The 27,434-nt window shown below is 47.8% G+C and overlaps 1 protein-coding gene across 3 annotated transcripts in view; it reads left to right on the forward strand.

Moving 5' to 3' along the window:
• TBC1D4 (TBC1 domain family member 4) overlaps positions 1-27,434 on the forward strand; it is a 1,514,114-nt gene that overhangs the window by 566,476 nt on the left and 920,204 nt on the right. For all 3 annotated transcript variants that reach the window (XM_069639269.1, XM_069639270.1, XM_069639271.1), the window contains one exon: positions 27,196-27,285. In XM_069639269.1, the coding sequence (XP_069495370.1) occupies positions 27,196-27,285 (90 nt within the window). The remainder of the gene's footprint in view (positions 1-27,195; positions 27,286-27,434) is intronic.

Below are 27,434 nucleotides of genomic sequence, written 5' to 3' on the forward strand. Positions count from 1 at the left end.
AACAAAGAAAACGATTTTGTTGTTGCCCATAACTTCAGCCCACAAGGTGAGTGAGTTGCAGGCCTTATCCTTTAAACCTCTGTACAATTTTCTATAAGGATAAGGTTGTTCTATAGGTCAAACCATCATACCTACCCAAAATTGTTTCTGAATATCATGTAGCACAGAAGATTGTGCTTCCGACTTTCTTTCAACCACCTCACACTAGCAAGGAAGAGGAAAGACTTCATAGGCTCGATCCTAAGAGAGCTCCATGTTTCTATATTTTGAGAATGTCAAAATTGCGACAACATGACCAACTGTTTATTGGATACAGAGGACATAAAATATGTTTATCAGTTACCAAACAAACTCTATCAAGATGGATAATACTGGCTATTTCAGAATGTTACAGGAAAGCTGGAAACGATCCCCCAGAAGGCTTAAGGGCTCATTCCAATAGGGGCATGGCAACTCCCTCTGCCCTTTAGAGGGGAGTTCGATAAAAGATATCTGTGAGGCAGCCACCTGGTCTGCAATTCATACGTTTACAAAACATTATTGTTTAGATACCTCTAACAATGAGGGAAGATTCAGGAAGGCAGTTCTATGCTCTATCCTTGACAAGTAATAAAATTCATGCAGCCTCCTTCAACAATGTAATACTGCTTTGGGAGTCTTTCATAAGATGAGGAATATGTGGGAGGACACAATCCATTTGAAGAACAAGTTACTTAACCCTGTTAACGTTCTTTCGATTGGATGTTCCTCCCGTGTATTCCTCATCGACCCTCCCAACCTACCCCACTGTAGAATTTCCAGACAGTAAACTGTACGCTCATTTAGAGTCTGATAAATTAAAGGCACTTAATAAGGGCGGTAATTCTGCATATGGGTGGCGTAAAAACAGAACTGAATCCAACGGTGTGGTATATGTACTCGACAATGACGTCAACCGAGACGGAGGCCCTCGAGGGACAGTGTCGACGCACAGCGCTCTCTGCCGAGAAGAACATTTTTTCAGAAGCTGGATACGAATATCGTAAGATGAGGAATACATGGGAGGAACATCCAATCGAAAGAACGCTACCAGGGGTAAGTAACTTCTTCTATCTGTCCCTCTCCTAGCCTCGGTAAAACAGTGTATCACGCTTGTGTTGCATACCTGTTGTTCTGATGGCCTCTGTCCATGCTTCACTCGGTGGAGGTGATACCAAGAGCCGACCCACAAGAGCTCCTTGGAGTGCAAAACCGTACCCTACTTTTAGGCCATACATGAGGAGAAATATTGTGCATAATGATTATATACTGCGACAGTCGCCATATGCTTCCAAATAATTTCTCATAGCTCTTTTCAAATGATGCTTTGGATCTAAAGCTGAAGTTAGTCTTATCCAATGAAACAAGCATGGCTGCTTACAATGCCCATCTTTCAACTTCCAGCTTATCACTATCTTTCCCAAAAAACAATAATCCGAGGGAAAACTTCAAGTTGCAAGCTTCTACTAAGCCCTAAACAGCCACTCGCCACTTCAGTGCTATACAGACAGCTCCTGTGTATCAAGAATTACCTTGTAAGCAGGAGCTACATCTGGAGAATGAGGAGGTGGCAAATAGCATGTCACTCAAGTAAGACCAACTTGAGATCAACTTGGGAGTCAAAAGTAGCTCCTGGTAGCTGATTGTGTCCAGCTAATCCTTATGAAGTGGGTTTGTTTGGAGACAGCAATCACCAGACATCATGTAAGTAAATGTAGACTTCTATATTCTGGATCGGTTCCATGTGTTAATATCCCTGCTAAAATATTGCCATATTTTTGCGGTGATATTAAGGCATGGTAACCTGCGGGGGACACCCCTGCAACCTCCGCTCCCAAAAACCCCAAATATCGCCTATGGTCGTTCCAGACGACCTAATATACAGCAATATTTTTGATGGGGATAATATGTAGTGATACGTCTAGATCAGCATACGTTATAGCTCGCTTCCTGCTCTCTCCTTTCCCCGATCCATCCACCACTCACCACACTCCAAAACATCTTATCAGGGTCCATGACCACACAATGGAACATAGTTAGATAGTCTTATGACACCATAGTGTGGATGAGTAGCCTGTAGAAAGGTACTGAGATGATAGTATGAGATTGAAATGTTGCATAACCGGTTTAAATAATAGCACATTGTTGGCATGGATCGTGGACATTACCGGATGGCCACCAGACCTTAACATCTCACTTCCTTCCATCACGTTGTCTGGCATAACACTTCTCAATCACTTCAGTTCTGATCTTCCAGCCCACAAGGAGTGCGTGGTGATTGTGGGACTGGCTTTGTCAGGCCTGACTAAACCCATCTCACAATCGCCACGCTCTCCTTGTTTCATATGCCTCCCTCATTCAATTTTCACAGCAGGCCCTAGGTCCTCTTAAACTGTAACTTCAGTTAAATAACTCTAGTCCCTTTTGAGGACTTTACAGGGTATTCTTAATTTAACCACACTTCATGGCGTTATGGACACTTACAATTCATCCTCAGCTATCTAGCTGTGGTTCTCAACACGCTTTCTTGCATCCTCCGCATGACTTTGTTCATGTCAGGGCTCCTCACCTCAGACCTCCAATCCATACTCGGCATAATTTGGTATTGGGTTTTACACATCCTTAGTGGTTCAAACACTCCCCCCCTCCCTCACCCTCCACAGTAGCATGAGAGGTCAAGCTGTATTGTAACACTCTTCGAGTGCCATAACCCAATTCCCACCTGCACTGACAGCGATCCTGATCGCATCCATAATGGTGCGATTGAAACGTTCAGCACAACCGTTGCCTTTAGGGTAGTCACATGTTTAATTCCATACGTCTCCATAAACCACTTGAATTCTCATGGCGCTAATTCCGGACCATTATCGGAGCTCACCTTGTGCAGAAAACCTTCTTGCAAGAGCAAAGACTCTTGGAACTTAATGACACTCCTCAAAGATAAGTCTTTGTTAGGAAAGATTTAATTTCATATGTAAATTTCCCTCCAGTTGTACACCCCCCAAACCTTTTGCTGCTGTTTAAACACCTTAGTGTGACTTTGCCAGAGAGCACAGCCTTCTACTGCACTCTCTGGGCTTTCGCTCACTTTTTATGGGGAAACTGACATGCCCTTAAGACAATCAGTACTCAGAGACTTTGTTTTCCTTAGTCTTTTTCCAATGTTGAAACTTTTCTGCAACATGTAACAAGTGTACAATGTTCCTTACAGTACAGTGCACTTGGGTCTCATAGTCATTTCCAAAGACCCTAGGTACTCTAGTAGGACTTTTTGGGAGATGTGCAGACGTGTCATGGACAGGGCTGGTGTCAGCTTATCTTTTCATGTAATTTTAACCCTTTCCTGGCATTTTTAACGCACTTAGCGCGTTTGGAATGAATAGGTGGCGTGGCTCCAAAATGGCCATGCCGCGACGTTCTTTGTCCTGCCCTTTGGCCATCTTGCTCCTTTGCCTTCCCCAGGTCGAGCCGACCTGGGTACGTCCTTATTTGGTCATGCAGTTTCCCGCAAAACGCCAAGCTTTTGCGGGCTTCTGCATGCCTAGTGTGTACACCTCCAGGATGTGGGCTGGGATGTCTGTCCCCAATACACATCCTGGGTGCCAGAGAGTCTGGAGTACTGTGAATGCCTGGGACCACTGTGGTCCGTGATTGGTCCACGTATGGAGTGTGTGTTTGTGAGTAGATCTCCCATTGGGTCCTCTCCGTTTTGGCGCAAAGGGAACTTTGGATAAGAGGAGGCCAAAAACACCCATACCAGGTCGATCTCTGGAGTTCTCACTGAACGAAGGCTAGGATCCAAGTATCCTGAAACTAAAAAGCTGAGTCGAGGAACCACTGGTGAACCACTGGAAGGTTTGGCACCCTGAGCCCACTGTCGTCCCGTGGGACCCCTCTGCATCTGGTCATCCTAGAAGGTCTGCAAAGGCGCTTCGACCCATTAGAATAGTGGGACCAACCATTCTTGGCACCTTCAACAAAACCTGCACGTAAGCCTTCTCAGAAGTGTCCCTGGGCCAACTATTGGGCTAACCAGCTTATGCAGGACCTTTGCACTGTCTCTGCCGTCCTTTTGAGGAGGCCCTCGAAACTTGGTATACTGCTTGCTCTGTGCCCCATGTACCCTCACACCGAATTTCAAACACTTGGCATTCCCAGGTCTAAAGTGAGACGAGTGCGCAAGGACCAGAGTAACTGCGGTTACCGTGTTGCCCAGCCACAGCAACGATCTTAGCAGGTGCACTGCATTTGTGACCCTCTTGCCCCTGAATCCTGCTGCAGTGAAACTGGCCTGATCCATCCATCAGGAGTGGAGAAATCGCCACTGTCCCATTTGGGAATCATCACTGTATCGCTGGAACTGAAAGCCGCAGAGACGTCCTTTTTGTCGCATTTGAACCTGCAGCCGCAGTGGACCCAACTGGCAAAGTTTGGTCCGGAGTGCATCTGGGGCCGGTGAGTAACCCTAACCTTAACTGCTGGCCCCTAGCACCTCCATCTGTTTTTACGCACGAGAGGCCCCTTGGGATCCCTGTCCTTTCCACGGCTAGTGCGAACTAGCAACCTATTCCTGAACCTTGGAAACACCTCTGCCTTCTAGTGGAGGCCCTCCTCGAATAGTGGGAATCTATTCTTCATCGCCTCACCCATCTTCCTGAGCTGCTAGAGACCCAGTTTTGCCCATTGGAACAACCGTGTGCGCCTGCACTACATGTACTATTGAGCATACGGCTTCTCTCTTCTTAGGGTTTGGACTGCCTCTTAGTTAGGTGTGTGTTGGATGTTGAAGGGGACTAATGACTATCTGCACTGCCTATTTTCCTTCTTCTCTAGGTTGTGAACATATTTCGTGCCTTTAAACCTTTAGACCCCAATGGTCTTGTATATATCTTGTATTGATTGTGTTGTGTTGGTTTGATAGTATTGCTGTGATTCTTTTACTGTGTGTTGAGTTACAAAGGCCTTGTAATAAATGTGTTTATATTTTTGATATATACACCTGTCTGGTGGTAATTTGTAAGTGTCCTTGCTCTGTGTGCTCATTGAGGTCTTTCAGTCACCCTCACCCCCCCGAGACTTAGGGCCTCATCACGAGTTGGGCGGTAACGCCGGCGCTAATAGCGCCGGCGCTATCTGCCCTACCGCCAAACCCCCCGGCGCTGTTAGCGCCGGATCACGGGTTTAGCGGTAATAGAATGCCCCATTCCCCATTGGGCTCAATGGGGAATTTTCGCGCTAATACCGCCAGCGGATTTCCCGCCGGTGGTATGAGCGCGAATTTTCGGCAGATTTCCCCCCAGCTCAGAGCTGGGGAGAAATTCACCAAAGCCCTGATTTGGCGGACCCTTAAATCCGGCGGTAATAGCGCGACCGCCAGATTTAAGGGTTACCGCCAAACTCGTGATGAGGCTATTAGTCTTGACCGCCTGCCATAGCTACCTTGATTGGTCTGGCTTGTCCAGAGATTACCCTGTTCCAAGAAACTAGGCTGGCCTTCTGAACCTCTGCCCACTAGGTCAGAGTTCAGAAATCCGTCTTAACAGTCTTAACATGCAAACCTCTGCCATTTGAACAGCAGATCCACAACTACCAAGACAAATTAAAATCTACCCCCCAATCACCCTAAAATCGAATATTCCCTAACCGATCTACAGGAACTTCATCCCATGTCCCCTCAAACATCAAAGATAACCTTACTGGGTTATATTGCCATCTGTGTAATAGCTTGATCCAATGAAGCTTATACTGGCATGCAAACAATGTCTTAAACGCACCCCTACACAAATTGGTCCACAATTCCTCCTCAAGGTCCATCTCCAAATTCCTCTTCCATCTGTTCTGCAAATCTACCATTCCTTTCCCCCTAACCTCCACTAAGGCTGAATAGAGCACTGATATCAAGCATTTAGAAGGGAGACGCATATCTAGTATACGTCTATTGGAGTTAGTTCCCTCTGAATTTCCTGCCTCCATTTCATCATCGTAAGTACCTCTTTTAGCTGTAAGAAGCTAAAAATAGTCCATCCACATTCCTTTGAATGGAACTGAAGTCCCCATTTTGCCACAGCTGCCGCATCCTTTCCAGCCCCGCTTCAAACCACTGCTGGAACGGATATTCATCCAAAATCGGAGGCGCTCAAACATGTCTCAACGGCGAGGGAGATGTAGTAACTTCCTTCATATACCCTTTGACCAAATCCCCCATAACTGTCCTAATATCCTATGCTCTCAAAACCATGTGGGGCAGCCTATCGCTGGGCGCCCATAACCACTTCCCCACCGTGACCGGCCTTGGCCAATAATTCTCCAATGCCACCCATTGCCTCTCCTCATCCATACCGAGGTGTGACACCAAGGCTCTCATTTGAGCTGCTCTGTAATAGCACTGTGGGTCTGGGAAACCCACCCACCCCTTTATCTTTGGGTAAAATAAGCGTGTCATATGCAATATTCCTCCTCTTCTTCGCCTGCCATAAAAAGCACGAAAACATCCCCTTGGCTTCCCTCAACACCCCTTCCGGGACTTTAATTGGTAGGATCTGGAGTAGATACAGGAGTTTAGGTAACTAAGTCATCTTCAAGGCATTCAGGCGGCCCAGCCAAGAGAGGGTCAACCCTTCCCACGTATGCAGATCCTTGTACAGCCTGCTCAATGAAGGGTAGTTGGCCTCAAACAGACCCTCAAGCATTCTAGAGATCACCACCCCCAAATATTTCAACCCCTCAGACTGAAGTGTTAACCCGGGGGGGGGTGGGGGAGGGACCCAGGTCACTGAAATCATCTCCCAGTTCCCTCTTAAAGGGGAAGAGAACCAACTTTCCCAAATTGACTTTAAATCCCGACAACACCCCATATTCCTCAATAACCGACATGGCAGCTGGAATCAACTCAAGTGCAACAATATGTCGTCCACATATAAACCCAACCTATATTCCTTATTACCCACGGTGGTGGGTCGGAAGAAGGAGTCGAGCACACTGTGGACATAAACTATAAAGAAAAGGCCTATCTTTCCCTGTTGATAAAGAGGTTTTTCACTGACTAACTAAAATAAGTAAAGGTGGTAGTCTGTCTTCAGGAATTCCAAAGCAAATGTCTTCAGTCCAAAACCTAACACTACCTGACCCTACCACTTAGATGAACAACTCAGAAAATAGGCCAAAAGAATGTCTCTTTTCCTGGTTGTTTCCTTTGATGCCTTCTTTCGTCTGCCTTTCTTTATTGGTTTGTCTCTCGTCTCCTTGCAATGTCACTATACACATGTCTGTTGTTTAGAGCCACGTTTCTGATTGTCCTCCTCTTTGGGACTCTCTTTGGTTTCTATTCATGTGCTCTTGTAGCTCGTCCCAAATAGTCCTGGGCAATGTACTCTCTTTAAAGGTAGGCTTATTGCAGTTTTCTGAGATACTTTTTCAGGCTCTTGCCTTGGATTTTAGGTCTCTCGCTTTCTGAGGTTTTAGATCTTCCTAGGGTCTGTATGATTTTAATCCCAGTTAGGTATACCCCTCTCCTGGATTATCTCTACTGGATTATTTCTCTTAGTATTCGACACACTTGACAGTCTTAGTTCACAACACTTGCTACACTTTTTATTGGAGGGTCATCTCCCCTCTTGAACTCCTAGTTCATGGGGGCCTTTTCCTTCTTCCCATGGTATTTGTTTCCACTTTCTTTAGGTTTTCCAAACAACCTTGTTCTTCAGTGGTTTCTCATATCCCCAATTATATTGGTTTATAGTTTGTATTTTGCCCTTCATTTTTTTTACGAGTTTCTCTGCTCACATCATGCTGCCTCAGCAGCCTCCTGCTTCTCCTGTTCTCCCCAGTACCTTTGTTTCTGTCAGGGAACGTCGCAGGGCTTGCCACTCGCTCGGAAACTCAACTTTGCCTTTCGACGTCTCCCTCTCAGATGTCCCCGTTGATCGTTCTTGGCCTCACTGTTGGAAGCTGCTGTCTATGGGCACTGGCGGTTGGGAGCTGTTGGCGCTCTCGGCTGCTGTGGTCTTGGTGCTGTTCAACGGGTGTGCCCACCACAGCACAACCGTGGTCACGCCACCACCTTGGACAGGTCTTCTTTTCCCATTTGAGCAAGCGATTCCCCGTTGCTGGTTTTGCCGGTTCTCCTTCATATCCACTTGATCTTTGCCTTTCCACAAGGCACAGGCTTCACAACTCACTTCTGCTCTGCCTCTCCAAGGCCCAATTACATCAGGGGGCTTCCCCTGAGCAATGTACTCTCTCTTCTCATGCTTTATTCATCTCAGTTATAACAGATCTCTTCTTGAAGAGATATCTTCTTTTCTTTTGTATGGTTGGTTTGATTCAACAATGTCTGAATGCCAATAGAAGGACACATTATTCTTCATGTATCCCATATATGCAGACAGTGTTTGTTATAGGGAGTTCCTCGTGGGAATTATAGTCCTTGTCCCCTGCAAGTGGGGGGCTGCGGGAGGAGTCACTACCAGTAGGGTCCCACTGGCCCAGGCCCCAGGAAGGGTCTTGTGGAGCAGGCTCTTTTCCCTAGCCTAAAAGGCTGTGGCAACCGACAAGGGAGAAGGGGAGAATACTCCCAATTTATCACACCACCAAAATTCCACAAACCTGTTCCAACCCCTGTATAGATGCAGCCAGTGTCTCCAGAGTCGGGGCAAATAAAAGAGGAGACAGTGGGCACCCCTTTATGGTACGATCCCCCTCAAAGCGACCCAATGTTTTGCCTTTTACCACAACCCAGGCTCTAGGTTTGGAATACAACACCCAAATCCCCCTCCAAATTCTATCCCCAAAACCAAATGTGACCAGCACTGCGTGGAGAAAGCCCCATTCCACCAGATCAAAAGCTTTCTCTGCATCAAGTGAGAGCAGCACTGCACCTTCCATCCCTCCTCTTGATATTACCATCAGGTTAAGTGTCTTCCTCACCAAATCAGCTCCCTGCCTACCAGGGACAAACCCCACCTGGTCCGTGTGCACCAATCTCGTCATATAAGCTTCGACTTTAGTAGCCAGATTCATGGTGAAGATTTTTTCATCTACATTCAGAAATGAAATTGGTCACCTACATCCAGTTATCGATCGATTTGCAGGTGATGTTCGGCATTGGATGCACCTCCCCCTGTCATTACTGGGCAAGGCAGCCTTATTCAAAATGCTAGCACTCCCCGATTTCTATACGGTTTCTAAAAAGCCCCACTCTGGATCTCGGACCCAGAGTTCCATCCGATAGACTGCCTTCTCAGGAAACTCTTATGGGGTGGGGGTCACCCACGATTTGCCCTCAGCACACTCCATCGATCAGTCTGTGAGGGGAGTATAGGTCTGCCACACCTTCAAACGTATTGGGTGAGCCAAATCTCTGTAATCAATGGTATTCTCCATGGCAAGCAGGAACTACCACACATCAGAGTTGAAATGCAGGGGCGACGAAACACCCCACCCAGAGCGTTGCTTTACCAACCCCTTACTAAATCCCCCGACCAGCAAACGATTGCAACACACATTGCTATGATATGGAGGAGAGAACATAAACACATTGGATGCGGACAGAGGGAGACCCACATGCACCCCTTGTGGAATAACAGTAACCTGGCTGAGATAGACAAATTACCGATGTGGCCGCGATGTGCCGAGGCCCAGATGATGGTGGTCAGTGATGTTCTCGCAGAGGGTGATCTCATCTCTTTCGAGTTGCTTCGGCTGAAATACAAACTACCACAGACAGATCACTACCACTACACGGAACTCACCCATGCCCTGCGTAGGAACATACCCTTATTCATAAATCTGATATATGATATGATAGGTTATTTATAACGCACTTAATACCCAGAGGTTTCTAAGCGCGGACCCAGGGATCGAACCTGTGTTGCTCTGTGTCGTCTTGTTTCCAAGTCGAGCACACTGCCGCTGGGCTATCCTCCTGTACCCCCATAGAACACAATCTAATAGCATTGATGCAGCCAAGGAAAATCGCAATCACCTCCAGAATTTTCCTGGTACAACTTAAGATATTACATAGAGTGTACTATCCTAGGGTGGTGCTGTACAGATGGGGCCGGACTTCCAATCCGAACTGCTTACGATGCCGGGTGAGGGAAGGAACCTTCATACATATCCTGTGGGAGTGTCCTTGAATTCAAGGGTACTGGCGACAATGGTGCACTAAACTCTGAGACACTAGGGAGAGAGGTACCATTGGACCCTAAGCTACTACTGCTGGGCATACCCGATTAACATGTCACTAACAAGTGGGAAAAACTGTTTATTTTCACGGCAGCTGGACTGATTAAGCGGACAATTGCCCGTCTGTGGGGCTCACCGGAGAAACCAGTACTGGCCCAATGGATTGCGGAAATGGACATATGTGCTGCAGTGGAACACCGCATATACACAGCACGTGGCTGCCCACTAAAAGCCACTAAAGTGTGTGTGTATGTGGCAAAAGGGAACTGACGGAAGTTCCTAGAACATTATTAGGGGAGAGGGGTCCAATGTCTGGACTGAATTGACAATACCTAGATGTTACAATGCATCATAGAATCCGTACTCCTAGCCATGATTTGTTAACTGTAAGGAAGTGTATGTATGTTGTATGGTGTCTGTATGTTTTCAAATAATAAAAGGATCTTTAAAAAACAGAAAAGAAATCGGTCTATACGAACCACAATCCTTCGGGTCCCTTGCCTCCTTATTTATGAGCGAGATCAGCGCCTCATGGAATGATGGCGGAACCTGGCCCTTTTCCAGAATATGGTTAAACATTTCCACCAAATGAGGTGCAAGGACCCCTGAGAACCATTAATAAAAGCCCACTGTGAACCCGTCTTCCCCTGGAGCCTTGTCAGGCGGCATGCGTCGGAATTCTGCCACCACCTTCCCCCCACCAAGACGGAATACTGCAAAACTCCCACTTCCTCCACTTCGGGAGGGTAACCCCATCGACCTACCCCTTGGTTGTTCCCTCCTGGTGCTCCGCCTTCTCCTATAAAGCTCTTCCTAAAACATGGCAAAACTCCACAACTCTCTCCCTGGAGTGTTGCACACCCTGCCATCAGGACACAATGTCTCATCTATGGTTGCTTGGGTAACACCACTGAAAACACGCTGCTAAAAGGCAGAGGGTTGCCTAACTCAGCCACTCCCAGAGACTCCTGACCTGTCCACTGTTTCACCAGCCCATTGAGGAGCTCATCATTACGCTGCCCAACATTTTTGCCTAATTGGAATTCATTCTACTTTGTCAGGCAGGTCATACCTTGCTTGCATCACTGGCACTCACCCGGCTACTGTTCCAACATGCTTTCTACAATTGCCATCAGTCCAGCTAACCTTTTATTCTCAATACAACATTTGGATACTTACTGATCTTCACCTTGATAAAGGCCCTATGAGGGTCGAAACACTTGTTGGCATAACACATATTAAATATACATTAGTACTTTACTGTTGATTCATTTCTAATGTTTGTGATTTACTATAATGCTTTGTGACCAGCGCAAGTGAGCACAGGCTTCTTGTGTGTCCCAGTATCGCATAGGAGCGAATCCACCTTGGCTCCCTTCTTGTAATATTTCTATTAGAGAAATCTCATATACTCCTACGTCCCGTCCCCTTTCCTCCATACTTGTGGGGCATTCCGTCCTTCGGGAAGGGACCGGAGCACTTTCGTTAAAGTTTGTCCTTCTGTCATTTTTATGCCGGCCACTGCACGTGACCGTAACCCCACCTTCCTGAGCTCCGCCCCGCACATCGCCCTTCAGTCCTTTTCTCTGCGCAGTCGGGGTCGGATGCACTTGCATTACTGAGAATATGTTCTTTTTGTTCCCTTGTCCTTCATTCCTGCTCCAGTTCCACGGTCATCTTGTCCTCTGTCTATGCTGGAACAACTGGCATTCGTGTCCTATTTATCTTGCGAACATCGTTTTGTGAGGGCGGATCCCCACTCTCTTAGCCTGGAGTGTTTAGGCCCGGAACACGGTTGGGACTCATGCTTCTATTGAGACTCCCTCTCCGTCCGTGCACTCCAGCGTCAGCTTGTCAGGTGGGAGGAGGTGTTTCAACGTGTTCCTCCACCACACTTACAGCTCTTCATTGACGAAAAAAGGAAACGACCAGTAAGTTCTTCCCTTTTCAGGGCACCCCAGATAGGGAACTCCTTTCCAGGGACTTGCAGGTCGTTCCAGGGATTTCCCAGAGGTGTCCCGCAAGGGGCCTAACAGGCGCACCAAAGCGTGCTCCAAGGATCCCTGCAGGGGGGCTGCCAAAACCGTATCTTCTTCCGAGGTTTCCCGTTTAGGGGCTAAAGTTGGGCCCAGTTCTTCTGTGGCTCTTGGTACCGGGGTTCGCCCTGAGGTTTCCACATCTGGAATTAACTGCACTGCGTCTCGGCTCGAGGCCTCTCTCAAGGTGGCTAAACGCACCTGGGTTTACCCAGAGGTTTCCCTTCTTGGGGCTACATCGAACACCGGCAGGATTGAGGGACCCCCATCGAAGGTCCTGGCTGTAGGGTACAACTCTCAGCCTTCCCATGCTCAGACCTGTGGTGACACCAGTTCTGCTGAGGGGGCAAAGAAGGCGGTCACACACCATAGGCCTTCCAGTACCGGCTACGCCGAGGGTCCCCCTCTTGGGGCTAATTCTTCAGCAGACCCTAAGGTGTTGAGTAAACACCCTAGATCTGCGGGTACCCGCTCTGCCAAAGTTTCTTGCTCCAAGGCTAAAATGGCACACAAGACCCCTGACTCCCTTGAGGAATTCTGGCACAGGACCTACTGGAGACTGCAGCCCATCACATAGACACTTCCGCTCAAGGTTTTATTGTCGGGGTAGACATCTCCCACCAAGCGTGGCTCCATGCTACAAAGTTCTCAAAGAAAGTTCATGACAAGGTGCTTGATCTCCCCTTCGAAGGTCTGTTCCACTCCTCCACGAATGAGGAACTAACGAAGACCAAGGCAAGTACTCAAACTGCCAAGTCTTTGTCGATCCTTGCGGAAAAACTCCAGCAAGGGCACCTTACACGCAGAGGTTGGGGTCCCAAACGAGGTCCTTCTCTGGGTTCAGGGGTTTTCAGGACCGCTGTGCGTATTGAACTGACGTCGTAAGCAGCAACGGAAAGGTGGCCGTTTTTTCTCTTGACCAACAGCCTCCTTGTCTGGAATGGGTGGTCTCCCTGCTGACAAATCATCCAAATGATATTTTCCATCGGTCGCATGAGACTACGGTGGGAGGACGAATTTCGTCTCATCTGGAGGCGTAGCAGACCATCGCGAAGACAGATGGGTTTTGTCAATCGCTTGCCCTTCCCCCATAACCCACTCTTTACCCTCCCTTCCAGCAGACTGGGTCACCCTCCCTCAGCGCCGAGGTATAGAAACTTCTAGACCTTGGAGCAGTGGAACCTGTTGCCCTTGTGGATCAAGGGGAGGGCTACTAGTTCAGTGCCCAAACCCAACAAGGCTGGTGTGCACACTATCCTCGACCTTTCCAAGTTCAATCTCTTTCTTCCCCAAGAGAAATTCAAGATAAAGTCCTCTCTCCGGAAGGGCGATTGGCTCACCGTGTTAGACCTTCAGGACGCATAGATGCACATTCTAATGTGGAACCTGCATCAAAAATATCTCTGGTTCTCCGTGGGAGCAGAACACTTCCTGTATCGTGTGCTCTCTTTTGGTCTCTTCTTGGTGCTGCACATCTTTACAAAGATGATGTTGGTCATTGCAGCATTCCTCAGACTGCAGGGGGTTCATGTATATCCGTACTTGGATGATTGGCTCCTGCGCAGTCCTTCCCCACAGAGGGCTATGACCAATCTTCAGTCACTCCTTCAGCTACTGTTCCATCTTGGGCTGTCAGTGAACTAGCGGAAATCGTCCATGACGCTCTCTCAAGACCTGATCTTTCAGGGTTTCCATTGGAATACTGTCAGTACCAGAGTGTTCCTGATGGAGGACAGGATTGCAGACCTGTTGACCACATGCCAACTCTTCATCCAGTCCTCTCACATGACGGCTTGGTGGTTCCAGAGACTTCTGTGCCTCATGGCTACTTGCGTGTTAGCGCTACCTCTTGCACACATGAAAATGAGGCGCACTCAGCTAGGTCTTCTGAGCTGCTCGTCCCAGGCTACGGAACCAAATTCCAAGATGATTCCAGTCTCATCCTGCATGACGGAAGATCTACAATGGTGGTCGTCCGCCAACACCCTTCATTGGGGACCTCCTTCCAGGAGCTGTGCCCATAGGTAACGGTTACAGACTCCTCCCTTCTGTGGTGGGGAGTGAAACGGTGTCACCTCGAGGTGTATGATTTGTGGATGCCTCAAGACAGGCGGTTCCATGTCAATTACCTGAAGCTCCTAGCAGTTTTTCTGGCACTCAAGGATTTTCAACCGACTATCGCCAACAGTGTGATCCGTATTCGCACTGACAATTCCGTAGCAATGTTTTACATCAACAAACAGGGGGGCACCAAGTCTCCTCTCCTGGTGGATCTTGCTATACAAATTTGGAATTGGGAAATCCAGCACAATGTCTGGCTCCAAGCTATACACATCCCGGGCCACATCAATGTGGCTTCAGACTCCCCCAGCCGCCAGTCGGCAGTGAGTTACGAGTGGGAGATAAACAGCGATGGCCTCGCTGACATTTTCCAGCAATGGGGCACTCCACAGGTAGACCTCTTTGCGACATCATGAAACAGGAAACTTCCTCTTTATGCATCCAGGGATGGGCTCCGAGTGTCTTCCTTGGGGGACTCCCTCGAGATCCTGTGGGACAACATGAATGCTTATGTCTTCCCTCCATTACCACTGTTTCATTGGTCACTCTGCAAACTCAGGAGCACATCAAACTGCACTCTCCTCTTCATGGCTGCTTGGTGGCCAGCCAGGTTCTTGTTTTCGGGACTGCGGCACCTGTCAGTACTCCCCCCGATCAGGTTGCTGCATATTCCCGACCTTCTTCACCAGAGCAATCACCAGCTGTGGCAGCCCTCCCCACAATCGTTCAGCTTGGCGGCCTGGTACCTGAGTTCCAATCTTTAGCGCAGTTCAATCTGTCTGAGGACAACATGCACATAATCCAAGCGGCCAGGAAGCCTTCTACAAGGGCTCAATACATCAGAAAATGGCTCTGTTTTTGCCATTGGTGTTTAGCCAAAGAGCTCGATCCCAGGCATGCCTCTATCAACACTGTTCTGTCCTTTGTGTCTGACCTGGCAGCCTCTGGCATGCATGTCCTGTCATGCAGGACTTATTTGTCCGCCATTGCGGTCTACCTGCCTACAGCCAGCTGTTCTTTTTAATTAGCTAATCCAGACATAAAGAGACACTTTGCTGGTCTCCTCCATCTTTTTCCACTGGTTCGGGCCCCTCATCCCTAATGGGATCTGAATGTGGTCCTCACTGCGTTATGTCATAAGCCCTTTGAAGCCATGGCTAGTACTGAACTTAAGTACCTATCCTGCAAAGTAGCTGTTTTGATTGCTGCAAGACGGAGAAGTGCGCTTCAGGCTCTTTCTGTGGAACATCCGTTCCTAACTTTCCATTATGACGATAAGGTGGTGCTTCGCACTCACCCTTCTTTTCTTCCTAAAGTGGTTTCGGAATTCCATTTAAATCGGCCAATATCTCTGACGGTCTTCTTCCTTAACCCGGTCTCTGATGTTGAAAGGGTTCTGCACAACCTAGACATCAGAAGGGCTCTGAAGGTCTACCTCGACAGGACTAGCGAACTCAGAAGCTCTTCTTTACTGTTCGTCACTTTTGGTGATCCAAAAGGAAAACCTGCCTCAAAAGCATCCATCTCCTGCTGGGTTGCTTCATGTGTTTCCGAGGCCTACAAAGTTCAAGGCCTTCAACCAACTAAAGGCATTCTTGCACATCTGGTCCGGGGAAAAGCGGCTGCTGTTGCCTTCCAGAAGTATGTCCCTTGGGAGTCCTTTGCCAAGGCAGCTACGTGGGCCTTCCCATCAGCTTTTTGCAAGCATTACTTTCTAGACCTGAGCTCCAGGGCTGATGCCCAATTTGCCCATGCAGTTCTCAAGAATTTAGTTCAATAAGGGAAATTTCCATCCATCCGGGATACCTATGATTAGGGCTTGGAAATCTCCCACAAGCATGGAGGAAGGGGGACAGGACGTCGGGGTATGACAAAGTTACTCACTGTAGTGACAACCTTATTCCTAGTCCACAGCCTCCTTTCAGCCATACACCTGCCTGCGGTCCCCTCTAATAAGTATCCTCTATTGTTGCTTAAATGGTCACAGACCTGGTGATGGAAAAGGACTGAAGGGTGATGCGCAGGCAGAGCTCAGGAAGGCGGGGGGTTACAGTAACGTGCGGTGGCCCCCTGTAAAAATAAAAGCAGGACAAAAATTAAAATGTTGATGCTTTTTAACAAAAGTGCTCCGGTTCCATCCCGAAGGACGGAATGTCCAAAAGTATGGAGGAAATGGGACTATGGACTAGGAGTAAGGTAGTTACTAAGGTGAATAACTTTGTCATTTTTCACTGTTTCATTTACGATCAAAGTTTTTAGGTCAGCCCCTTTCTCCCTCAGCTATGTCTTTGTCTATGTCTGTCTTTGTGCTTATAACGCGCTGAAAGCCCGCAGGCTCTTCCAAGACCATCTCCTTCCACTGTGGGTTCTTCTGTACCTTCTCCTCCAGCACCCAAATAGCTTTTCGTAGTCCATTTTCTATAATCGCACTATCCCGCTTCTTACGTGCCCCTTCTCTCATGAGAAGACCCCTCCAAGTAGCTTTCCCTGCATCCCATACCATCCCCACATCCACCTCCCCGTATTGTTCACCTTAAAAACAATTCTTCAATTTGTGTTTTGAGTTCCTCTGCGAAAATGTTATCTCTCCATAGAAAACCATTTCATATCCATCTGGATTCCCGCCTTATCATTCCCCCAGTTTGGATACTGTGACGAATCAAGCGATTCAGTCACTTCTTCCAAGGGGGTAGCCCCTTCCTGTGAACCTACGGAGGGGAGCCTGCTATGCAACATTCCCCCTAGGGGTGGCGGTAAGCAGGACCTCACAGGGAGAGACTCCCCTCTTGGGGAAAGTACTTCCTTTCCAGTGAGGAACTCGCTTGTCACTTTCCGCAAACATCCAGTACTACCCTATCAGATGGCAGACAACTAGACGCCTATTAACATATGTTATAAGTAACGACAAAAGTATATTATCAGCCTGGTACTGTAAAGAGTAAGAACGTAGGAGTGATAAAGAATACCTGTCTGTCACTAATTGAAACAAAGAAACCCAAAGGAGTTATGAAGAGCACAGTTCCAAAACAAAGGAAGGACTGACTTGAGAAGCTGCAAAAGTTCCAATGTGGCGTAATTAGAATGGGAGGGCCAAGAGAACCACAAAGAGAGACCTGGGCATTTCAAACCGGCTGGCAGAGGGAAGCTGGTGACTCTGGGCGAACACTGGTTTGCGCATCAGCAAACGGCAGGAGAGTCAAAGTGCCTGAAGTGCACTACCTGGAGAACAGACTGAAGAGAGGTTGTCCAGAGGCTGGTGGTCCTTGGAATGATGTTCAAAAGGGACTGCAGAGGAATCCCAACCCGGATGTGCCTAAAGTGAAGTATGCCAAGGACGGACCAGGATTGGTCTGTCAACCTGAAGAGCACCCCAGGAGGGAACAGAGAACGAGAGGTGACGGCCAGGAAGGGGAGAGAGTCAAGACCCCTTTCTCTGCCGATACCACATATAGACACCGGAGCATGTCAAGCGAGAGAATGGAAGAAAACAGAGAAGCTGTCCTGACTGAAAGTGGAATAGAAGCAAGGATGAATGCCGGCCTGGTGGCACAGTTCCATTACACCAAAGGTAAAGGGAAGAGTGGGAGACTGTCCCAGTGAATGGCAAGATTATAAAATAAGGGAAAATCACCCAGGGACTTATATTCGTCCCGGTGAATGGCAAGAATTCAAGGGGTGTGTGAACAAGTCTAGGACTTATCGTACTAGTCCCAGTGAATGGCAAGATCACAAGAAGAGCAATAGTCAAACAAAGACAGTGGGAAAGAGGGTTGTTCCGACAACAGATTTGTTTGTCCTAACAGATAAAAGAAGGGTTATGAAGCACAGCATATATTCAGAGAATCAGTCAAGAATCAGTGCAAGTCTAATCAAGGGAAACAAAATACAAAGTCTTGGAAAAGGTCCTTAAAAGAACTGAAGTGCTTTTTTTTTGAGAGATGGCAAGAGACTATCTGAAGATCCCGTATTGAGGAGAACTTTGCTGAAAAGCAATCCTGGAGAATGGAGTCATTCTCCTGATCTTTTGTTGTGTAGTAATGGTGGTAGGGTCAGCCTAGGTTATTTTCGAACGAAGGACATACTTTTGATTGTGGACTTCACCATTGACAGCAAGCACCCTAGTTTAGTTGTGTTAGGCAGAGAAACGCTTAGAATACGGAAAGGTAAGCATTTTCTTTATTATTTTCCAATAAACCTTTTGAAAATGGCACCTATTGGTCTGTCTCTTCCTTCTGACCTACCACAATACCAATAAGTACCATGTTATGGTACCAGCTGACTGCTCTCCCCTCACAGCCAGCAACCCTCTCAACCATCCTCAATTCCAGTAACAGGTAGTCCGTCAATCCGAGTATGGGTGCCATGGGGAGCCGAAAAGAAACTAAACCCCTTCCCCTGAAGGTGCATATGTCTAGACACATCTGCCAGTCCCTTGGAATATAAAATGCTGCAAAACCCCTCACCCTCCGATCTAATACACTGGCTCCCCATCTCCCCCACAGCCCACCTATCCAACCTCGGGTCTGCCCACATATTAAAATCACCCCCCATGATCAGCAAGTCTGTTGATAGCCCCAAAACTAAATCCAGAGCACCCCTGTAAAAGGACACCTATCCTTGATTCGAACCATAAACCAAGACCACTGCCACTTTTATTGTTCCCCAGGTACCATTTACCACAAGTAGCCTGCCCTCCATAGCTCTCGTGACCTTGAACGCTTGAAATCAACTTTTTATGCACTAGAATCCCAACCCGTCCTTTCTCCACATCACCTGAGGCCCACAGCGACTGACCAATACCCCCCTTTAAACGGCCTCTTCTCCCCCACCTTCAGCCTTGTTTCCTGTAATAGCAAAATGTTGGCCCCTGCCCTCTTGAATTCCCTGGCCACCAATGCCCTCTTCGTAGGGAATTTCCAGCCCTTGACATTCAGTGTTCCTATCATCAGGGACCCCACATAATTCCTGGAACTCATTTAATATCACCCCAGTCTAAAAACGGACTCCGCCTTCTGCGACCCAATGCTCCTGCTTGACAAACCAGTCTCCTGTACCTTTCAACACCGGATAACCTGTGAACCATTCCCCTCTATTACCTCCCCACCACCCCAGTCCAAATCCCTCTCCCTCCTAGCCCCATCCCCCAATCCCCTCTCCCAAATTCCTAAGATGACCATTCCATTAAATGGGCCAGTAGGTAGCCTCCCGTCTTCCCATTATCACCAAAACACCCCTCCTTAATGTACCAAACAGCCCCATAAGTCTTCCCCCTTTCTTAAAAGCAGGACAGTCAAATGAGAGTCTGGCCTTCTCTGTCTCCTCCCTTTGTCTACAATCCTTGCTTAATTTCACCTGCAAAGGGGTGCCCAACTTCCTGAATGTACGCCCACCAGTCCCTTTCTTCCCTCCAGATGGGCCCTTAGGGGGAACCAGCATATTGGCACCTTTCAAATCTTTCAGTGTGGGCATCTCCTCTTCATTAAGTCAGGTAAGGCAGCCGAGGACCTGGGATGTTTCCTCCCCCATCGTGATCCCATAGTCCTCACCCCTGTACTGAAACACCAATACACAGGGGAAAGCCCAATGATACTGGACTCCCTTCTTGGTTAGCCATTGAGTCAGCTGTTGACAGTCTTTTCTCCTTCCCAACATAAGACTTGATAAGCCCGGGTAGATCCCAATCCTCTCACCTTCAAAGATGACCTCTTTCAATAGCTTGGCCCTCGTGAGCACTTCAGCCCTGTCCCCGTACTCGTGGAAGCACACCACCACTGATCTCGGCCCTTTATTGTAACCTTGGCCACCCCTATGGGGCCTTTCAATTTTCACCACCGTGCCGCCTTCATCCTTCAAAAGGGTATTCACAATGGCCTGCACCTTAGCTGCCACATCCTACGGGGATTGGCCCACATTTTCTTTCAGGTCAAAAAGCTTCAGGTTATTCCTCCTCTCTGTTTTCAGGATCATTACCCTTTAGCCTAATCTCATCTCATGACTCCAACTCTAACAGGCAGTTCATCCAACTTCATTTCCATCAGATCAGCGTTCAGCTGGTTGTTTTCCAGACCTTCAACCTTGCCCTCTATCGAGTCCACTTGGACCCCTGAGATCCGCTATTGAAGCCTGAATGTCCCCCCCTCAGGGCATTACTTTCTTGCAGGTTGCCAGCGATGTCTGTTTTTGTAGCCAAGTGCCCATTGTCCAGACCCATCAGCTCCAAAGGGTGCTGGCTCCCCCCTGCCGCCATACCTTCCTCTCGCCAGAATATTTGTAGTGCTTGAAGGGCTTGCCCCTGCCTCCCATTGACACCTTCCTCCAGCCCCAAGCTTTGTCTGTACAGTATCCAGCAGTCTGGTGTCGACCCCCTTTTTCTTTTCCTTAAGCATTGTCTCAGCAGAAATGGGTCCAAGGTCACTCTCTATCCCTGATTTCACCGTCCACATTTCTCGACGAGAGTGCTGCCTCACCACCTCCCTGTTTTGTCTCGATGGGGTGGCCCCCTGCGGTTGGTAGGCCTTATCTCTCATGGCTCCTTCCGGATTGTCCCCACCCGATGCACCTACTGAGCAGGGCCTCACCAGCACCACAACTCCCACACACCATGGGCTCCCTCCAGGACCATTTCCAGGGGCTGATAACTCCTCTGCTCCCGAGTCCAAAGGGCCTGGGCTGCGCCCGCCCCACTTGTTCAGCCCTCTCCACCACCACGGGTCCAATAACTACTTTACCTTAAAGTGATTTTCAGGCAAATATTTATGAATTGAAATCTTCTTCCCTAGTTCTTCCTTGCCAGGCCAGATTGATTGCAACAATATTGAAACGTATTCCTTCAAATTTTGAATTGTTCATTTTTGAAGGGAGTAGCACCAGCCCACTGAAATATGTGGTGGTTACTCTCCTGAAAAAGCCTTTGTTTGATCAGAAGATCCCAGCTTACTACCGTCTGGTCTCACTTTTTCCAGCACCTCCATAGATTCTAGAGGTCATTGTAGCCTGCCAGTTTCAGAAGTATATTGACAAAACTGTTTTTCTTTATTTCAATTTCAATTTAGCTTTATTTCACTATAAAGCAATGAAAGCAGAACCACACCTTTTCAAACAACATTGTTCACACATTACGTTAATAAATCTTAAAACAATACAATAAAAGTAGTCATAATATTATGAAGTTCATTTGGCACAAGGTGTTGAAATAGCACCAGATAAAATAACGTATCAGAAAGTGGGTGCAGCTGAACACTTTTTACCTTCGTTACCATGCTTTATGGATGAAAGTTGCTACCATTAATGCTGCCATCTCATCACCTGTCATTTTGCATGTATGCATCGCTTCCATGGTGCTTCTAACGCCAAATGTAAGAAAAAAAGGTTTCAAATATGTAATTCTATGATCTTCATACAGAGGACAGATTAAAAGAAAGTGCAATAACGTTTCCGTGGTATCCTTGCAATGTATGCTGTGATCACAGGTTGAGGGATTCCAAGATTTAACTACACATCCTAATGCTAGAGTAAGGTAGCTGGAAAAAGCATGGCTCGCTATTTTAGATGATGTTCTGTAGAGATATCGCGAGAGCCCCGCTCTCGCGAGATCTCGCTCGCGCCATCAGCTCCGCCCCCGCGCGCTACGCGCGCATTACGGGACGAGCTGAGGACGCGGACAGCAGCGTCTTCCCGGCTCCTCCGAGCACGGGACTTATTAAAGGAGTTTTGCTGCATATTTAAGCCATAGCATCTAAACCCCAGTTGGCCACGTTGGCCCATTAAATCCTGGACACTATCCATGCACTATCTGATCCAGAGATATTGGAAATAAAGCCCTGGTGAAATCCCTGCCTGGCTCCTGTCTTTCTTCAGGCACTAATTTACAACATAAATTGGCGACGAGGATCACCACAGGAAACCGCGCAGAAACATGCAGGGAGCCACACCGCCACCACCCTTTCTACAGACACCAGGTAGGCCTGCCATTCCTTGGCCACAATGGCAGCCCCTGTTCATGACGTACGTGGACGCAATGGGTGGATCAGGATTTTCAGCGGTGAGACGCAGGGCCATGTTACTTAACGCCTTAGGGGTAGAAGGGCAAAGAATATTCGAGGGCCTTACCCCGATACCAGTAGATGACGTCAATGATGATGTGTTCAAGGAGGCCGTTAGAAGAATCATTAAGAGGTTCGCCAGCAAAGAGAACACTGTACTCCATAGAATAAGGTTTTACACTCGAAAACAAGAGCAGTCCGAACCCGTCGATGACTACGTCACGAAATTAAGGGAACTAGCAGCCCTGTGTAACTTCGGCACCAATGCGGAGAACCGCATATGTGACATGCTAGTCGTCCATACCAACAGTCGCAAGGTCCAAGATAAGTTCATCCTCGAAAAAGAGCTACCGTTAGAAAAAGCCGTAGAAATTGCCAGAGCGGTGGAGGAAACCGCGGGGAGAAGGAAAGAGTTTACAGGGGCCCAAGTCCCCACTGAAATACAAGCAGTTGGATTCCATCCAAGAAAGGAAAAGTTTGCACCAGACACGAGAGAGTCAAGAAACATCAAGAGAGAACCCCTCAAGTGTCATAGGTGCTCCAGCACCAAACACCTGGCATTTGACAGAGAGTGCCCAGCCAGAGACAAGGAGTGTTCAGTCTGCAAACGCATAGGACACTTCTCGATAGTATGTCGATGGATGAACAAGAAAGTCACAAGCCTCACCACAGAACACGCAAAGGAAAGGGAATCCTCGTCAGATGAGGAGGGGAGACCCACAGTCATAATGGTGAACAGCACCCGAGCCAGGAGAGAGAAGCCTCACTGCGTGATCAAAATCGATGGAAGAGAGACACGGGTCATGGCAGATTCCGGGTCGGACCTCACCATCCTACCCCTCCAGACGTATAAAGACATGGTGGGTAAAGAGAAAGTGGAAGTGCTCACCACACGACACAAGCCCACGGTGTTTAGGGGGGCCTCAATCGAACTCTTAGGGTATATCAATGGCAGAGTCGAATTCAAAGGAAGAGAAACCAACACCAGAGTCTACTTCAGCCATGAAGGGCCTGCAGTGTTGGGCTGGGATGATCAAGACAAGTTAAAAATCAGACTGGATCCCAGCACAGAAGATCAAGTCCTATCAGTCCATACGAGGAACGAATCTGTAGTCAAGAGCGATTACCCAACACTTTTCTCGGAGGAGCCGGGGCACATTAAAAATTTCATTCACAAGATCGTGCTCAAAAGAAATGCCGTCCCTGTCAAGCACCGGGTGAGACCGGTACCGGCCACAGCAAGGGACACCCTTAGACAACAGCTAGACAAAATGAAGATGGAAGGAGTGATAGAAGAAATTGAAGCGTCCGAATGGCTGAGCCCAGTCGTCCTGATAAAGAAACCCCAGTCACAGGAATTAAGGGTGTGTATAGACCTGCGCAGCTTAAACTTAGAAGTTATCACGGACAACTCCCCGCTCCCAAGCATAAACGAACTCATATTATTAATGAAAGAGGCCAAAATATTCTCAAAACTTGACATGAGAAATGCATATCATCAAATACAGCTCCACGAAGAATCGAGACCCCTTACAGCATTTATCACGCCATTTGGCACATTTCAATTCACTAAAATACCTTTCGGGTTGTCGTCAGCCGCGTCGGCCTTTCAGCGCATGATGGACGTCCTACTAAGGAAAGTCAAAAATGTAGTATATTTTCAGGATGACATATTGGTTTATGCAAAGGACAAGCAGACGCACGATACCACCCTCAAAGTGGTTCTCAACAAACTACAAGATGCAGGAGTGCGTTTACGTCACGAGAAATGCTCATTTGGAGTAAAAGAAGTTGAATATCTGGGCTACAAAATTTCGGAAAAGGGGATCAGCCCGAAAGAAAATCTTATGCAAGCCATCACCAAAGCTCCTGAACCTGCCACCAAAGAAGAGGTGAGGTCTTTTCTGGGATTGGCTGAGTACTACGCGAAATTTATACCAAAGTTTTCAGAAACCACGTCACCCCTACGCGATCTACTTAAAAAGGGGACAGAATTTTCGTGGAGTGAACCTCAGAAGAGGGCGATGGACACCATAAAGCAACACATCATGAAAGCTCCATGTCTGCAACCCTTTAACCCAGAGTGGGATACGGTCATTACCACTGACGCCAGTGCGTACGGATTAGGAGCTGTGCTAACGCAGAGGAGAGGTGACACCGAACATGTGGTGGCCTTTGCGTCGAAGGCACTATCAGAGGCGGAACAGAACTACTCTACGATTGAAAAAGAAATGCTAGCATGCGCATGAGCAGTCGAACATTTCAGAACATATGTGTGGGGCACAAAGTTCAAGCTGGTGACAGATCACAAGCCGCTCATCCACATGCTCAGCCCGGGAGGCACCAAAACATCCACGCCCAGACTAGCTCGCATTGCAGCAAAACTTCAGGAATACACATTCGAAATCCATCACATCTCAGGATGGAAAAACTCGCAAGCCGACTGCATGTCGAGACTGCCCGAGAACAAGGAAAGGGCTATCACATTCCTACACGGAGAATGCATAGTCGCATCCATAGCAGACATAAGGGCCCCAGACTACCTGGAACTCAGTGAGAGACACTGGGAAGAAGAAGACGGGAAGGACCCAATCATGGCCAAGATACGCAATTGGATCAAAGAAGGCTGGCCGAATGAGAAAATGCTGCCGGAGGGCATGAGAGCATATTGGAAGGTGCAAGATGAGTTGTCGGAAACGGAGGGAATAATCATGAAAATGGATCAGATCATCCCCCCCACTGGAATGAGGCGCACCATACTCTGCAGGGCCCACGCAGGACACCTAGGGAACATGATGACTCGCCGCAGGGTGAGAGAAGCTTACTGGTGGCCGTCCATGGACCAGGAAATACGCGCCATGATAGAGCGCTGCCATGAATGCCTAAACAGTGACAAAAGACTGAAAGTTCGACAGGCGCCTCTCATTCCCACGGAGATACCAGAAGCAGTATGGTCCAAAGTGGGCATTGACTTCATAGGGCCCCTGGAGGCGATGGAAACGGAACACAAATATGGCATAGTGCTGGTCGACTACTTATCCAAGTGGGTCGAAGTCGAGTTTGTCCCGAACATAACCACAGAGACGGTCATAGAGGTACTCACTGAAATTTTCCAAAGGGAAGGCCTCCCCAAAGAAGTCGTCACAGACAATGGTGTGCAACTAGTTTCCAAAGATATGGAAGCATTTTTAAGAAAGAACCACATCAAACAAAAGAAAGCGGCCTTGTATCACCCCCAAGCAAATGGACTGGTGGAGAGGGCGAACAGGTTCATAAAAGGGGCCATCCAACTGGCAACAGCGTCAGGAATGAACCCCCTCAAAACTGCCAAAGAAGCCATAGCGGCTCACAGGCTCACGCCAAATGGAATTACTCAAATATCCCCGTTCAAAATGTTGAGAGGGAGGAGTGCGGCATCCACCCTCATTCCACCATGGCTGGCGAAAGTAAGGGAAGATGAAGCAGTTGACATGACGGAAGTAGTATGGCGCATGGAGAGAAACAAGACACGCATGAAATTGTGGAGTGATGAGAGAAGAAGGACGAAGCAAGCGCCCAATATAAAAGAAGGGGACTGGGTCAAAATCAAACTGCCAAGAAAGGACCAAGCCACGGGATCCCGTTATAGTCGGCCCATAAAAGTAACTCACAAAGGAACCAATCACGTCCGCACGGAATACGGGCGCTCGTGGAACTATGAAAGGGTAGCGTTATACCAGCGAAGGCAAGAAGAAGCGAGGACCCAAGAGACACCCCACTTAGAAACCGAAAGAGATAACTGGAGAAACGAGGAACGAGAAACAGAAGGAAGCGATGGAGAAAGAGATGAAACCGAAACGGAACGAGAAGAACCATGTGAAAGTCCAGAACCAGAGCAGCAGAGACCATGCCCCGTAACCAGTGAGAGGCCCCGAAGGGAGCACAGAAGACCGGTGAGATACAATGACTATGTGGTACAGTGAACTCGTTCTGCTTTTGGAAAAAGGGAGGTGTGTAGAGATATCGCGAGAGCCCCGCTCTCGCGAGATCTCGCTCGCGCCATCAGCTCTGCCCCCGCGCGCTACGCGCGCATTACGGGACGAGCTGAGGACGCGGACAGCAGCGTCTTCCCGGCTCCTCCGAGCACGGGACTTATTAAAGGAGTTTTGCTGCATATTTAAGCCATAGCATCTAAACCCCAGTTGGCCACGTTGGCCCATTAAATCCTGGACACTATCCATGCACTATCTGATCCAGAGATATTGGAAATAAAGCCCTGGTGAAATCCCTGCCTGGCTCCTGTCTTTCTTCAGGCTCTAATTTACAACATGTTCAAATGACTATTGGTGGAGGTGAGGTGGTAAGCATGATCCTGTAAGATCTTTCTGCTGCCTTTGACACGGTAGGCCATCATACAGTTTTCTTTTCTTTCTTTTTTTGGGGGTGAGGGGCAGATTTCTTTTGCAACCTTTATTTTTCCATTTTCAAATAACAAATACACACATGCAGCAATCGGGCTGAAATGCACAAAATGTGTAGCACTCATTTTGTCAGCTCATTCCATTAGTATTCTGAACACAGATCCCGTAGTTTTCAACATTCTGACTATCAACTAACCCTAAAGGAACAATAGAGTATCCAACAAGACAAGAAACACACCAAAACAACACAAAAACACACATACACATAAATCACTCATTCTACCTAACAGGCCCCTTACCTCTTTTAATCTCCAAGCAAAACATATCCCAGTGTGTCCCTAGTCATAAGTCTGCTGTGCACAGTTCAAATGTGGAAAATGATTCCTCTATGTTTCCAGTGAGAAAACATATTCTTGCCATCAAACCCCTGAACAGTTATATTGTTTGTTCTAGGTTGGCCGTTTTGAAGTGAACCTCATCAGCCCTGACACTAAAACTGTGGAGCTTGAAAAGAATTTTAAAGATATCTCGGCTTGTTCTCAGGTATGTGCATTTTTCATACTTTTCGGCATTTTCAGTATTTTACATTTGATTGATGTTTAAAGGGAGAAACCTCCAACATGTAACTGGTGATGATAATTCCTAGATGGACAATTGATTTGTCAAATTGTTATCAATGATTACCTAATTCT

Source organism: Ambystoma mexicanum, chromosome 7q (genome assembly GCF_040938575.1).
Source record: "Ambystoma mexicanum isolate Mex_15411 chromosome 7q, UKY_AmexF1_1, whole genome shotgun sequence".
NCBI lineage: Eukaryota > Metazoa > Chordata > Amphibia > Caudata > Ambystomatidae > Ambystoma > Ambystoma mexicanum.